Genomic DNA, 15,186 nt, shown 5'->3' with positions numbered 1-15,186 from the left:
TAAACGTAAATTCAACAATAAAGTTTCTTGACCTTATGGCATAGGCACTTAGGTCATATCTCTAGACCTAGAATGGAAAGGTTAGTGAAGGATGGTGTATTACATACTCTAGACTTCACTGACTTTAGGACTTGTCTAGATTGCATTAAAGGAAAGCAAACTCGAAAGAACAAAGTGGCTGCCACAAGGAGTGATGCACTTTTAGAATTAATTCACACTGATATTTGTGGACCTTTTAACTCTTGTATAACTAGTGAGAGGTATTTCATCACTTTTATCGATGATAGCTCTAGGTACTCTTATGTCTACTTAATAAAGGAAAAGGCTAAAGCTAAGGATGCTTTTGAGACATTTTGTGCTAAAGTTGAAAATAAGTTAGACAGGAAGATTAAGACCATGAGATTCGATAAAGGGGGTGAATATTACGGTAGACATACATATTTAGGGCAAAATGAAGGACCATTTTCCTAATTCCTCAAATCGAAGGGTATAACTCCCCAATATACACTTCCTGGTATGCCTGAATAAAATGAAGTTGCTGAAAGACACAATCGTAGCCTTCAGGAAATGGTACAAAGTATGATGAGTAACTTAACATTATCTGAGGTTTTGTGGAATGAGGCTTTGAAAATAGCCATGTATATCTTGAACCGGGTTCCCAATAAGTCAGTCCCTAAAACTCCTTATGAGTTATGGATGGGAAATAAATCTAGTTTGAGACACTTAAATGTATGGGGCTATCCTGCAGAAGCCAGACTGTATAACCCACATGAAAAGAAACTCAACCCTAAGACCATAAGTTGCTATTTCATAGGTTACTGTCAATGGTCAAAGGGGTTCAGGTTCTATGCACCTTCGCATAGTATTAGGATTGTGGAAACATCAATGGCTAGATTCTTAGAAGATGATGACATTAGTGGGAGTGATAAACCAGGAAATGTGGTGTTTGAGGAGCTTTAGAATTCTCTTCCGATTCATATATGTTCAGATAGGATTGTTCTTCCATAGATTACTGTTGATATCGAACCTGTGGAACCACAGATTATTGTTAATAACGATTCTGTGGAACAACAAACTATAGAGGATGTACCATTCCATGATGAGGTTGTCACTGAGAACACTGAAAGTGTAATTGAACCTAAAGTACAAAGGAGATCTCAAAGGGTAAGGAGATCTGCCATTTTGGATGATTACTTAGTGTATCTCCAAGAATCAGAGTTTGATATTGGAATTAAGAATGACCCTTCAAGATTTTCACAAGTTATGAATAATAATGATTAAACTAAATGGGTAGATGCTATGAAAGATGAGATGAAATCTATGAGTGACAATGATGTTTGGGAGCTTGTTGAACTACCTTCGGGATTCAAAGCGATTGGTTGTAAATGGATATTTAAGACCAAGCATGACTGAAAGGTAATGTTAAACGACATAAAGTCAGACTAGTCACAAAAGGCTTCACTCAAAGGGAAGGCATCGATTTCTATGAGACCTTCTCTCCAGTATCTAAGAAGGAATCACTTATAATTATTTTAATAATGGTGGCTCATTATGATTTGGAGTTCCACCAAATGGATGTAAAAATGGCATTCTTAAATAGGGATTTAGAGGAAGAAGTCTATATGAACCAACCTGAGGGGTTTAGTGAACAAGGAAAAGAAGGTCTAGTGTACAAATTAAAGAAATCCATCTATGGACTTAAACAAGCTTCTAGGTAGTGGTATCTCAAGTTCAACCACATTATAGTGACTTTCGATTTTTTTGAGAATACCTTCGATAGGTGTATCTATCTGAAAGTCAGTGGGAGCAATTTTATATTTCTGGTCCTGTATGTAGATGACATCTTGCTTGCTAGTAATGATCTTGGTTTGTTAAAGGACACAAAATCATTTCTCTCTGAGAATTTTGAAATGAAAGATATGGGTTTGACCTCATTTGTGATTGGCATAGAGATGTATCGTGATAGATCTCGTCGATTGCTTGGGCTGTCACAGAAAGCTTATATCAATAATGTACTAAAGAGATATAGTATGAAGAATTGCAGACCAAGTGTTGCTCCTATGATTAAATGAGATAAGTTTAGTTTGAGCCAGTGTCCACAGAATGATCTGGAGTGAGAACGGATGAAAAACATTCCTTATTCTTCAAGTGTGGGAAGTCTTATGTATGCTATGATTTGTACTCGTCCAGATATTAGCTTTGTAGTTGGGATGTTGGGCAAATATGTTAGTAATCCTGGTATGGATCACTAGGTGGCTGCCAAGAAGGTGATGCGTTATTTACAGGGAACGAAAGACTATATACTCACTTACAGAGCCATTGATCAATTGGAAATGATCGAATGTTCAGACTCTGATTATGCTTGTTGCCTCGACAATAGAAAGTCTACATCTGGTTATGTCTTTTTACTTGCTGGTGGGACAATCTCTTAGAAGTCCAAGAAACAGATTTCTGTCTCCACTTCTACCATGGAAGCGGAATTTGTGACATGCTTTGAGGCCACATCTATGGCAATTTGGTTATAAAATTGTATCTCAGAGCTTCGAGTTGTCGACACCATCATGAAGCTTCTGAGAATGTATTATGACAGTGTTGCCATTGTGTACTATTCCAAGAATGACAAGCATTCAAGTAGAGCGAAGCATATTGGAGTGAAGTACAATTTTGTGAAGGAGGCCGTTCAAAAACAAGAGGTGTCTATAGTTCATATAAAGACAAGTCTAATGATTGCTTGTTGATCCGTTGACCAAAGCATTAGCGCCTAAACTCTTTGAAGATCTTATTTTAGATATAGGACTTGTTAGAGTTTAATTTATTGGTCACAATGTAATAGATACTCTCTATATTTGTTTGATCATATTATTGATGTTTCTGAGTGTTTCTCAACTCTATCCTTATGTACACATTTATCTTGATATGAGTGAGATATTATTTTTTTAAACCATTATGTTTTGTCTATCCCTCTTATGCACCAGTTTGAATGGAATTATTAGTTTGAATGGAATTATTGGTGTAGTAATTATGGAAGGGAGTGTGTCAGTATAAATGACACATGATCACCATAATTCACATCAATAGAACTATTCATTCAAGATATTATGTAATACAGCCAAGTGATAGGAAATTTGATGAAATCCAAGTGTGTTTTGTTTTTAGTGATTTTGGTCTTATAGTCCAAGTGGCAGATTGTTGGATTTATATGTTATAATTTATTTAATGTATAAATAAATTTAATTTGTTAAATCCCTATTTTGTGAACTATTATTTGACTAAGTCATGAGAGACGGTGTACAACGTCTCTTAACTTGGACTCCACTTCCTATCTATTAGATGGTTGTGGTTGAGTGGGATTCTCTACTCCTTTAACCACTCTAGCCGTTATGGGAGACTAGAGGGTGGTTATAAGTAATGGAAGACTATTAGGGTCCTCTTTCAATCTTGATACGCACACTAATTCCCCATTTGTGAGTGAGCATACGGATAAGGCAAGGAGAGAGAAACCCTACTCCATTATTGCAGTCGTTCAAGCAAAGAGAGACATCAATGGCTTCTTGGAATTCCACTGGTATCCATGTTTCGTCAGTGAACAGTATGCAACCCATCTCTGTACTGATTTAGGGTATTGATTTATAGTTTATTGGTAAGATCATATATTTATAGGAATGTTTAATTTTCCTTCAGTTTAAATTTCTGGAAGGCATAATGAGGTCAACTCGGCCCAACCTTACATGTTTTTGTAGATCTCAAATCAGTTACCTTAGCCTCTAGATGCCCAACTTCACTTCTTCCAAGAGTTGAACCTTAGGTTCAACTCTATCTATTTTTGGATCATCTCCATGCAACAAATGATAAGTAATCAAATCTAGTTGAACCATACTCTGTTGTGACATGGTTAAATCAACAAAATGTATTTTAACAATTTCGTTCTCACGACTCAACTCATGTACGTCACTCTCCCTCACCCTCTTTCGAGTCTCACCCATACACATACATGTTACACATAGTTGGGAACATGGTTTCAAGTATTGGTATTGAGTTTTTTGGCATATAAAAACTTTGCTTTTCACACCCAATTGATTCTGAGCAAAAAGTGCTAAATCAATTGATTCAACGAGGAGGGGTAAATGAGTAAATTGAACTCAAAACATAACAATAAGGTATTTGACATCTTTGTAAACCCTATTACCCTTCTTTTCTCTTGGAACGGCCAAAGAGAAAAAATGCCATAGGAGGCGATAGCTCTCTTTGAACAGATTTTTCTCTCATTTTGCGGATTGACGGTAAGGGGCTCGAACGTAATTCTCAGTTATGCAAAAGTTGTTTTGATAATAGTGGCATTCTCTAGGAGGTGTCACTATAAATTTTCCAAAGTATTATTACCATATGATCCATTTAATAACTGTACATATCGGTACTCGCATATTGCCATTCCTATACTAACTAACTTTGCTCTCAAACAGAGTTAGAAAAGTTCGTATTATATGAGTTATTAAATGTGTATCCGATTTTATAAAAAAAAGAATGCGTTTCCGAACATTTAATAGAAAAAAACGTTGTTTCCCTGTATTAATCCATTGGTACCGGATTTATACACGTTTTTTTACTGTTGGGGTATACGTTTGCATTAAGAGGAAAAAAAAAAAAAAACCCCAAATAACCCGACCTTCATCCCTTTGTATGAAAATCAGAAAACAATAAATCCGGTTGATACCCGTCTCTCCCTTCGTGTAAGAAAACCAAAGAGGCGGAACCCTGAGCCCCATCCCTATTCTTCTCCATCTCCGTTACCGGCGGTCGGCGACGGCGAGCATCAGTAGGCAATACCCTAGCCCTTGCTCCCTTCTTCTTCTCCGTTTCTCTTCCCATTGGTAGTTGACAACCCAATCAAGGGAGATTGCCGCAGTGGGAGGGCGATTGCAGCGGCGGGAGGGTGACGTCTCCTTTCTTCTTCTTCTCATTCTCCGTTTGGCAGGCGAGTTTACTTCTCTGTGAGGATTTTCTTCAGTGTTGTGTTCTTCTGTCAAATTCTATAGACAATGATCATGCTTTATATGACAAATTGAAAAGCAATTACATGTATTGATTTGTTTCGATAAAATATGAAGGCAATAAAATGCCCAACTCTGCCTTAGAGCCACCTCCAGATGATCTACCCCTTTGTAGGCATCCTTAACAATAAATACCCAACTCTGCCGGAAACTAATTCCATCAGTACAGAAGCAGGATTTGGGCTAGAGAAGGTTTCTTGTCCTTTAGTAACTAGGTCGATGCAAAGCTAGTTTCTTAAAGTTCAGTTAGTCTGGTACGAACGTCTTCGTGAACGGCGAGATAAAAGGCCACAGGCTAACTTCGAGGGTAGCTACCTCCTGGAAGAACAGAGAGGAGAGAAAGGATTTTCATATATTCATTGCCCCTACATCACATCTCTTACTGTGTATATAACATCCCTACAATTGTCTACCCTCTAACAGAAAAATAGAATATTCCCTAGGATGCTCTTCATGAAGTTTGTGTGTTTCTCCTTCCCGAGTGGGGTGCTATCGTGGCAGAAGTGCTACTCAGCTCTTCAACATCATGCTGAGTCGTAACATTGCCATCTTCTTCCGAAGGAACCTTGTCCTCAAGGATCGAGTGGGAAATAATGAATAACAGTAATGTCTTCCCATGAAGCCTCTTCCAAGGTAAACCACCCCAGTGGACTAGAGCATGTCTTACCTCGCAGTCGCGCTGCTTGTGGCGACTTTTTGCCATGGCCGATGAGTCAAGTTTACAAGTGACCTTCCCCACATTGTCTAAGGCTTGCAAGGGGCTGAAGATGTAGTAGAACTGGTTAAACCATATTGATGTCAAGATGAAATAGAGTTCAACAAAGACAGCTCCAAAGGAAAGTATGCCTCCGATAAGAATAGAAAAGGCTGGTTTCATGTACCAAGCCTGCTTTGGTATCTCTCTTGGGATCTGATTTGTCTTCACTGGGTCTTCAATAGCTGGGCTCTTGAAACCCAAATAGTTACCCACAAAAACCAATGGTACTGATATACCAAACCATAAGAATACAAGAGCAAACATGGTGCCAAAGGGCAACACACCTAAAAACTGCTCTCCCCATTTGAGTGCATTCAACGCAAACAAGATTGCAAAGAGTATACCAGGAAACATGAACGCAGCTTTCAAAGTATTTCTCTTCCATTCTGCACCCTTGAACATCTTGTACCAGTGAACTGAGTAACCTGCAATTAAACCCATGAAAACCCACAAGAGAACTGTGGTAGTCATAAGCTGCCTTCGGTTTAAAGGTGATAGGAAACCCACTAATGCAAAACTCATCGGAACAAGTGTCATTCCAAAGATCTGGACCCCTGTCCCAACATAGAAACGGAGTAAACCAGAATTGATGGGGGGTCTGAAAACATTTCCTGGGCAAGCTTCCACCCTGCAGTTTCCTCTTAGGCTTCATCCTTGATCTCCAACTGTTTATAGTTGGCAATATCTCTACAGAGAGTTCTCATACCAGAAAGGAAGAGGACAATCATCAGAAAATTGAGAATGGAGAACCAATGGATTTGTTCTTCATTCATAAGGAGGTAGGTGTCCCAACTAGATGCCCACTTGATTTCACTAGGCTTGAAAGAAACATCATATGTAAATACAAACTCCTTACCTTCAATTATATTTTTGGTGTATCTTACCAATTGAGTGTCCATATCATCCCAAGCATTGTACTCATGATCAATGCTGATTAGAGCAACCTCAAAGCCAGCCACGTGAGTAGAAGCAGTCTCAAGGTTCTTGTGATACATGACTATGAAGCTCAAGTGGTTATGGACATAATATTTCTCAGCTTTGCTCCCAGCATAGGATCCCTTGAGTCTAACACAGAAACCATGTTCATAAGTTGTTAACTGGCTTGCATCCCTTCTTTGACGAGGCACTTGAAGCAGCTCTCCTAAAATTTCTGGGAGGCGTCTCTCAACCCGTTTGCTAGAAATGCAATCACCATTTCCGACCAAGACCATGATGATGGGAGAGGTTTTAATAACGAGACCAAAATGTTGGACGACCCGACTTTGGACGAAGTTGTGCGCGCTGCCGCCATCAACCATAATTTGTATCGGAGTTCTAACGATAGTCCTTGACATCCGTAGTGTTAGGGGGAAGAGTAGCCTAACATAGTATGATTCAAAATCTCCATCGACTAATTCAAGTTGATTGGAATGGAAGGTTCAGCATCTGCTGCTGAGTCTTTATCCAACAAATCCATAGTTAGGGCGTCATCCTCATACAAGAGAAAAAATAGTTGGCGAGGCTTACATCTGTGGCTAGGGGAGAATTTCTCATAGAAGTTGTGGCATAGGCCTTCCTCTCGGTAGAGCTGCATCTCTGTTTAGGTCGGACATTGGATCGGGACCGATTGAGGTATGGTGGTCATGTTAGTTCGAAGCATTGAGCTTCAAATTCCAACGGATTTTGGGATCCGATGATCAGACGGGGCAGCAGTGGCTGGTGGGAGTGCCGGTGAAGGGAGAAGTGGTGGTTGAGTACAAGCAGTTATGCTAGTTTGGATCGTAAGGTGTCGGACTTCAACAAATTTCTCTTCTTGTTGATGGATGAGACCAACTGTTTGGGACATAGAACTTGATCGGAGAGCCAATACTTCATTGGGGATGTCGGATCGAGGTCTAGAAATGAAACGGCTGATTAAACTTGGTGGAGAGATGTTGGCGGTGAGGTTTGCCGAAGCTTCACTTCGAGATTGTTGGTCTGCAAATGGGGGCCGATTGTATGGGTTTGGGCAGAGTGCCCTGAAGATCCTCGAACTTGGAAATCCCAAAATGACTCTTCAATGCTTGAGTGAAATCCGGCCAGGCAGTGAACCAAACGACACGGAGCACCCCTTGAAACCACCAGAGGGCAGGGCCATCCATATAGAAGGAAGAAATCATAAGGCGTTGATTGTCGGCGGCACCATGGTAATCGAAGAAGTATTCGACCTTGAAGATCCATCCAACTGGATCAATGCCATTGAATCTGGGAAAATCAAGGGGAATCGCACGAGTTTGGGTGGTATGAGGCTGAGTGGTATGTAGCAGTGGTAAGGTATAGGTGGATGGACAGCCAAAAGAAATTTCAGGTGGGGAAGATGGGTTGATGCGCAAGGCTTGCTCAAGGCGATTGTTAATGGTGGTGAATCGCAACATAAGCTCAGAGGTGGACTATTGTTGGACGGTGATGGTGGATCGAAGGGAGTTTAGACGTTCGTTGTGCGCTGCCGTCGTCTTGTTGAGGAGCTTAACAGACTCCAGTTGGCCGAGGCAAGTTCCGTCGGCCATAGTTCTCAATAAAAGCACCAATGGTACGAACGTCTTCGTGAACGGCGAGATAAAAGGTCACAGGCTAACTTCGAGGGTAGCTACCTCCTAGAAAAACAAAGAGGAGAGAAAGAATTTTCATATAGTCATTGCCCCTACATCACATCTCTTACTGTGTATATAACATCCCTACAATTGTCTACCCTCTAACAGAAAAATAGAATATTCCCTAGGATGCTCTTCATGAGGTTTGTGTGTTTCTCCTTGCCGAGTGGGGTGCTATCGTGGTAGAAGTGCTACTCAGCTCCTCAACGTCATGCTGAGTCGTAACATAGTCCTTGTATTCAGAAACCCATTGTTAATTATTTTGTTCTCTTCCCCACCCTCCAATTTTTCTAGGTAGTTGGGTTGGGTTCTTTCAAACAATTACCATCAAGGATGCAACATTTGAGGACCTTGTGGATCCACTATTTATTTATTTAAAGGTATTTTTACTCAGTTTTGTCCTCCTCTTCTGTTTTCTGTTGATTCATTCTTGTCTTGCATTGCCAATGCTAGGTTTATCCCAGGTGATGATGTGAGAATTACCTGATTGCCAATGCTAGGTTTATCCCAGGTGATGATGTGAGAATTACCTAGTTCGGCTAAAAATATATCTCTGAATGGTAAAAGTAAAAAATTCATTGATGTTATTTTCCCTGTATTCTGATAAATATTGATTTTTCTCTTTTATCTAATATGAACCTCCCCCCCCCCCCCCCAACCCCCAATTCTCAGAAGCGGAAATCATAATTTTTATCATTCAAACTAGTGGAATCATCTAATTTCACGTTGTTAATGGATCCCTCCATCATGAAGCTCCTTGAAGATGACGAGGTTATTGATCTTTCATCCTCAATTTCGTTTTTCTTTTATTGAAATTGTTTACCTATGTTGGATCGTTCATTGCTGGTTGTTATTTCATGCTCAGGTCATATGTAATTTTGAAAATTAATTAAATTTTCTTTTCAAATATTTGCAGGATGAAACCATGCATTCTGGTGCAGATGTAGAGGCATTCACTGCTGCCTTAAATAGAGACATAGAGGGGGATACCTCCATTTCTCAGCCACCAGTTCCAGAAAATGGTACCTTCACTATTGCTACTATGTATATATATCTCCTTGAGTGTGCGTGTCACCTGTTCATGCGAACGATGACAATGCCTTTCCTAAAAAAGGTGAAATAAATAAATAAATTTTTATGAGGAAGAACAAGGATTGATGCAGATTCATGACCAAAATAGGTTTGTTTTATTAGGTATAAGCCTAGGGTTGGGTTCCATACATGAGCGTAATAGACGACTTTTATGGGCCTAAAAGAAGGACTTTAAAGTTGCATACGGGATTGCTAGTTTGTTTTCTTTTTCATTAGTTTTATTTTAAGTTGGGTTTAGTTTAAGTTATATTTGTTTTCTTAGGAATCAAGTTATTAGTTGAGTCAAGTCATTAGTAGTTAGTTTCATTTTTCAGCTAGTTTCTAATTTCAGTTTTTAGTAAATATTGTATTAGGAGACTAAATTAAGGTTTCCTTTAAGGAACCTTCTATTTGTAATTCTCTCCCCTATCTACATTATAAATAAAGAAGAGGAGGCTCCTAAGGCTAGAATGATTTTGATAGAAAAAAAAATTAATGGTTGCTACTATTGTCTTCTCCATGAAGAGTTGTCTTGTGTTTGATCAAGGCTGATGGAATTGGTGTTTGATCCAATTGACTCTCTGTGGTGTGAAGCCCGAGAGGTTCTTCTTCTTCAAGTTATTTTCTTTTCTTCTTCTCTTAACGATACAAAGTGTTACTGATCTACTTAGGTTCTTACAGGTATTGAATTCAGTTTTCCTCTCAGTTCTACCCAGAAAATTGCAGATTCTGTGAGAGTTTTCAGAATCTTCCTAGGGCAAACCAGCCATCAGTTTTGGTTGAGTTTTTAGATTCTGCTGTAGTTTTGTCTGTAATTCTTTATAGTATGATTTCCTATGCATTTTTTTTGGGTTGGTTTATAGTTGTTCTTTGGTTAAAAAATCCTGCAGTTGTGAGCTTGTTTGACTTGTCTAAATCAACTTTACATTAAGTGGTATTTGAGCATGACAGAGAACAACTCTACTGTTGAGATGATGACTTCCATAGCTTCCATAATGGAGATGTTATGGACATTGACAACAGGACAGAAGGCTCTTAATGCAAGAATGCTGGCCGTGGAAACCCAACAACAACAACCTACTCATGGTACTCATGTACCACCTGAGCTTGATTGATGTAGATAAGTCACTTGGGCTTATTTTATTGCAAATAAGCCTTGGGTTGTGTTATGTTTGTGTTGGGCCTTTGATCCTATGGGTTTTCTTTGAAATGTGCCACTTTAATGGGCCTAAAATATGGGTAGAAGGTAGGAAAACGAGATTTTATTTGTTAGTTTAATTAGTTGCTATTTAATTCAATAAAGACCTATTAGGTCATTAGTTGGTTGCAAAGTTCTATATGAACTATTAGTTAGTTAGTTCTACTCCATGTTAGAGTCATAAAGTAAAGTCCTAGTCCTATTTTGAATTTTTAGTTGTAGTAGGAGTGTCTAGTCCTATTGGGAAACTAGCTCCTAGTATTAGTATGATTGTAAACTTTCCCTCTATAAATAGAGAGGCATATGTATCATTATTGAACAGATTTGAATGAAAGAAAGTTTGCATTTTTGAAAGAAAGTATGCAATTAAATGCTTAGAGCAGCTGAGATAGCTATGGGTGAGAAGCCCAGGCTGAGATAGCCACTTTCTTTATTCTCTTTCACCCTTTTCAACCCCCATCTGTTATATTCTTATTTATTTTTTTTTTATTTGCTGCAACATTCAAGAGATATAATCCAGATTTTGATAAAAGTCTCCAGAAATCAGAACCGATCAGCAATCCTAGTGGGAATAGGAGAGAGATTGATCTCCTCTCTTTCTCTCTTCTGTACTCTGTTCAGCCAAGTCTTCAATTAGGGTATTCTAGGCCTTATAAGGGTCCCACGATCCTTACCTAGTCACTGTTGGAAGCATTCAGCTGCTGTTCTTGAAGGTTCTTCTCAGTTTTCTCTCCTAGGTCAGAAAATCAAGAAAGCTTGTAGCTTCACAACCGGCCGTCAGAATCCTCTCAACTTTGGGGGTTTTTGTACCCTCCTTAGGGACTATCTACGCCCAAGAGTGCAACTCAATCGGACTCCTACAGCCCTGGCCGCACTTCTCTCTCTCTCCAGCTCTATAACAGGTCTTTCTCTCTTCTATCGGGTTAGATTTTGGGCTGGTTTTGCTCCTCTATGGATATTGTATCCTTAGGGATTTATTTGATGGTATTATTTATTTGTTTCTTGGTCCTATTTGTATTGTTTGGGGTTATAAATTGTGGAGTTAGTTACTTGTAATCTACTCCTGCATTAAGGGTATTGATGCTCCTATGCAATCAGCCGCACAATTTACTTACAAGAGACCTAACCCTAATCTGAGAGGACCATAGAGGATTCCTGTAGTACCATAGTTTTTAAGGCGGTAAGGTGACGGAGGCGTTGGAGGGTCTTTCGGAGCGCCTTAGTGATAAGGCGGGCATAAAAGCATCGCCTTATTGATTAAAGTGTTTCTGTGTAATTTTTTTATAAAACCAATCTATTTGGCTCAAATCTTAGTTGAATCCTATTACTCATATGTTAAATAAATATTAAAGATTCATATTCATACCAATGTAAGATATTCATCAAGAAAACAAATCAATACAGTGAATAAACTAAGTTTATCTTCATCAATCATCAATCATCAATCATCATAACATATTAACATATAATATAAATACATAATTATGAGACAAAATTATAAATTTAAAGAAAAGAAGACAAAAAATACAAGTATTTATTATACTTACCTCTATGATGCCAAAATGAGTGCCTAAGCCCTGAGGTCATCCACTATATTTCTACTCTTGTCAAAGAAGAGTGAAGTTCACCATTGCTGAAGCAAGCTCACTGCTGCCGGAGCAAAATGGTTGTTTGGATCAGTGGTTCTTTCTTGTTCCTTGATTCCTTCTCAAAGCCCTTTCTTAAAACCCTTGACAAAATCCAAACCCTGTTTGTGAATCGTATTTTTGTTTTGTTTGTTTTGGTTATTTTTGGTAGAATAAAGCTGATCCCATACATCTCAAGTGTTAACAAAACCATACACCTACCAATAAAAAATCTATATTTGGAATCTTCATCAAGTAATTTTAAAATGTGTTTAAAAAAAAAAACCTATAAGGCACCACTTCACGTAAGGCGGAGCACTGCCTTACCATCTCTAAGCCGCATTAGCGCCAAGTTGCCTTAGCAGTGCCTTAAAAACTATGTGTAGTACCACCAACTTTTGAAAAACATGTGAGAAGTTATTTTGACAATGAACGTCCTACATACCATAGGCACTTAGGAGACTCACAAAAGGTCAAGCTTGTCATCAAAGAATATGATGGTAGGCATGATCCCCAAATGTTTTATGACTGGATAGCGGCATTGGATGATTATTTTGATTACTATAATCTATCTGAGGAACGGAAAATCAAATTAGCTCATGCTAAGCTAATTGAGGCTGCTCGTGATTGGTGGAGAACCCATGAGTAAGAACTTGAAGATTGTGGTAGAGAACCTATTACATGGGAAGAGATGAAGCAAGAGTTGGCTAACAAGTACTTGCCACATAATTTCAAAGCTCACATACAGGATCAACTGAACTCTCTCCGTTAAGGGAATATGACTGTTGCAGAGTACATGAACAAATTTGGTGCACTCTATTCTTGTACCGACATTAGGGAAAATGAAAGGCAATTACTATTTCAGATTCAATTGGGATTGCGAGCTGAAATTAATAGGGGAATCAGTGTTGCTGATGTGTATACAATGAGAGATTTCTTTGACAAGGCTCTTCGTGCAGAGGAACTCATAGAACCGGAAGGTAGAAGGTTTGGTTTTCAAGCTGGAGAGCATGAGAAAAAAATCTCCAGCACCTAACTCTATTACTACAGCTCCTACACATGCCACGTTTCCTCCACATTCTGACATAGGGAAGCCACCTATGACTAGTGGCAATAAAATGCAAAGTTATCATTGCCAAGAGGTTGGGCACTATGCGAAGACTTGTCCACATCGTCAGAATACAAAACTGCTATTGTTGTTCCTTCTCTATTGAGGGTTGCTTTGTGTTTGATCAAAGTGGTGGACTGATGTGTTATCCGGTGACTCTTTGCGGTGTGAAGCCCAAGAGATTCCTTTCAAGGTTTTTTTTTTCAAGGAGTTTATTGTTATTCAATGAAGCAGGTATTTAAATTCCAATTCTGCCCAGAATTTTCTTAGATTTCACAATCAGCTCTCTGCTACCTAAAGCACTTCCAGCCGTTGGTTTGAGCTATAATTCTGGTCGATCCTTCCTCCCTACCCAAGTGAGACTTGACCCTGGTTTGGGCTGATTTTGGCCGGCCAATTTAAGATATTAAAAATCTCTTGATTTTTATCCTGTAGTGACCTTATAGAACAGGAACCAGAACCGATAGGTCTGATTTGTCCTCTTCTGTTTCTTTGGATGTTTATTATGGTTTGTGAACTGTTAGGCTTCTATTCCTACTTCTGGTTAGCCTTATTATCTGGTTTATAGTCTGGCCCCATAGAATCCAGCTTCTGGGTTTGAGATCTGATTTATAGAGGGATTATTTTTTCTTTAATTCTGATATGTGGAATTGCTGTCCTACCTTGGGTAATATTGGTTGTTCTTCTGATTGTAAAATCCTGCAGTTGAAGGCTTGGTTAGTCTATCTATCCTAGTCTGCATTAAGGATGTTGTTGCAATCCAAAAAATGCACCAAAAGGTCTAGCTCGATGTAAATCCCTACACAACTAGGTGTCATAATAAATTCATTCTAAGTGAAACTAGGGCTGTTAGATGTGAAGCATTTATAAAGGACAAAGAAACCTTTGTTATTATCAGGACCATTATGGGTAATTCTTGTAACGAGTCATCAGGAAATTGTTTATTAAAAGACCACAACAAAGCACAAGGTTGGACCTAGCATGCATTGTCGGGTGTTAGAATGAATCAATTTATGTAACAAGGTACTATTTTTCTGGAAGTGCTTAAGAAGAACAGAAACCTCTCAAGTACAATGGCCAACCAGCGTGTTATTTATTGCATCTATAATGAATGAATACAAGAATTCATTGCCTCAAACCCTCAGAGACCATTTCTGTTGATAAATGCTTCCTAAGAGACCTGACACTGTAGAATAAGCACATGCATAATCATGTTCACATCTCCCTAAGATACACATTTGAAGATTAAAAATGAATTTTCAACTAAGCAAAAATTTATGGTCATTCCCAGTAGCCACGTGTAGAAAATTCCAAAATTTAAGTACTTTTTGAGCCATCTTATCCCTAACTCATTGGAAATTGACTTAGAAATGTTTGATGCTGACGTGAAATACAGGTTTTAAATGAGATGAGAACCCCAGTGTTTTCCATCATACTGTAGGAACATGAACCATATAAATACCCAACTCCTTATGAAGATAGTATTTTGTAGAACCTCACCTTAGCAGTTGTATTGGTGAGAATCTTCTACCCTGGCTTAGTGGGCAGTCATTCAACAGTTTGTTTTCTCGATATATCCATGAAAGGAGATAGATTATTGTTAAGACATACCTTTGTCAATGATGGAGGGCCGGTGGGAAAGGGAAGAAATCCCTGAGATGGGTCTCAAAGTTGTAGGGGAGGGAGAAGATTCGCACTGAGAAAGGAGGGAAGAAAGAATTGCACACGCCCACAGGCTTACAAACATTCAACTCAATTCATATTTTATAT

The 15,186-nt window shown here is 38.8% G+C and overlaps 3 protein-coding genes across 7 annotated transcripts in view; 2 read left to right on the top strand and 1 right to left on the bottom strand.

Annotated features, from left to right (window-relative positions):
• The first annotated feature begins 1,330 nt into the window (after nt 1-1,330).
• On the top strand, nt 1,331-2,738 carry LOC122069943. Its single transcript, XM_042634028.1, has 4 exons — nt 1,331-1,416; nt 1,781-2,012; nt 2,253-2,415; nt 2,539-2,738. Exons 1-4 carry the CDS (start codon nt 1,331-1,333, stop codon nt 2,736-2,738), a joined length of 681 nt encoding a protein of 226 aa, XP_042489962.1.
• A 1,955-nt stretch (nt 2,739-4,693) lies between these two features.
• Nucleotides 4,694-15,186, top strand: part of LOC122069941 (transcription initiation factor TFIID subunit 4b-like) — a 31,025-nt gene continuing 20,532 nt past the window's right edge. The window contains exons 1-4 of one of the 5 annotated variants that reach the window (XM_042634023.1): nt 4,694-4,972; nt 8,926-8,974; nt 9,087-9,185; nt 9,331-9,436. In XM_042634023.1, coding sequence (XP_042489957.1) covers nt 9,147-9,185; nt 9,331-9,436 — 145 coding nt within the window. In that variant the 5' untranslated portion in view covers nt 4,694-4,972; nt 8,926-8,974; nt 9,087-9,146. Of the gene's footprint in view, nt 4,989-8,720; nt 8,795-8,914; nt 8,975-9,086; nt 9,186-9,330; nt 9,437-15,186 lie in introns of those variants that run through there. The other 4 variants (XM_042634021.1, XM_042634022.1, XM_042634024.1 and 1 more) reach the window with 4 other exon arrangements.
• LOC122069942 (transmembrane 9 superfamily member 7-like) lies at nt 5,500-7,016 on the bottom strand. The gene is given in 2 exon segments (XM_042634026.1): nt 5,500-6,419; nt 6,422-7,016. Coding segments are annotated over 2 exon segments (1,515 nt in total).

Source organism: Macadamia integrifolia, unplaced genomic scaffold, assembly GCF_013358625.1.
Source record: "Macadamia integrifolia cultivar HAES 741 unplaced genomic scaffold, SCU_Mint_v3 scaffold773, whole genome shotgun sequence".
Lineage (NCBI taxonomy): Eukaryota > Viridiplantae > Streptophyta > Magnoliopsida > Proteales > Proteaceae > Macadamia > Macadamia integrifolia.
This window is presented reverse-complemented; position numbering and strand designations above follow the sequence as displayed.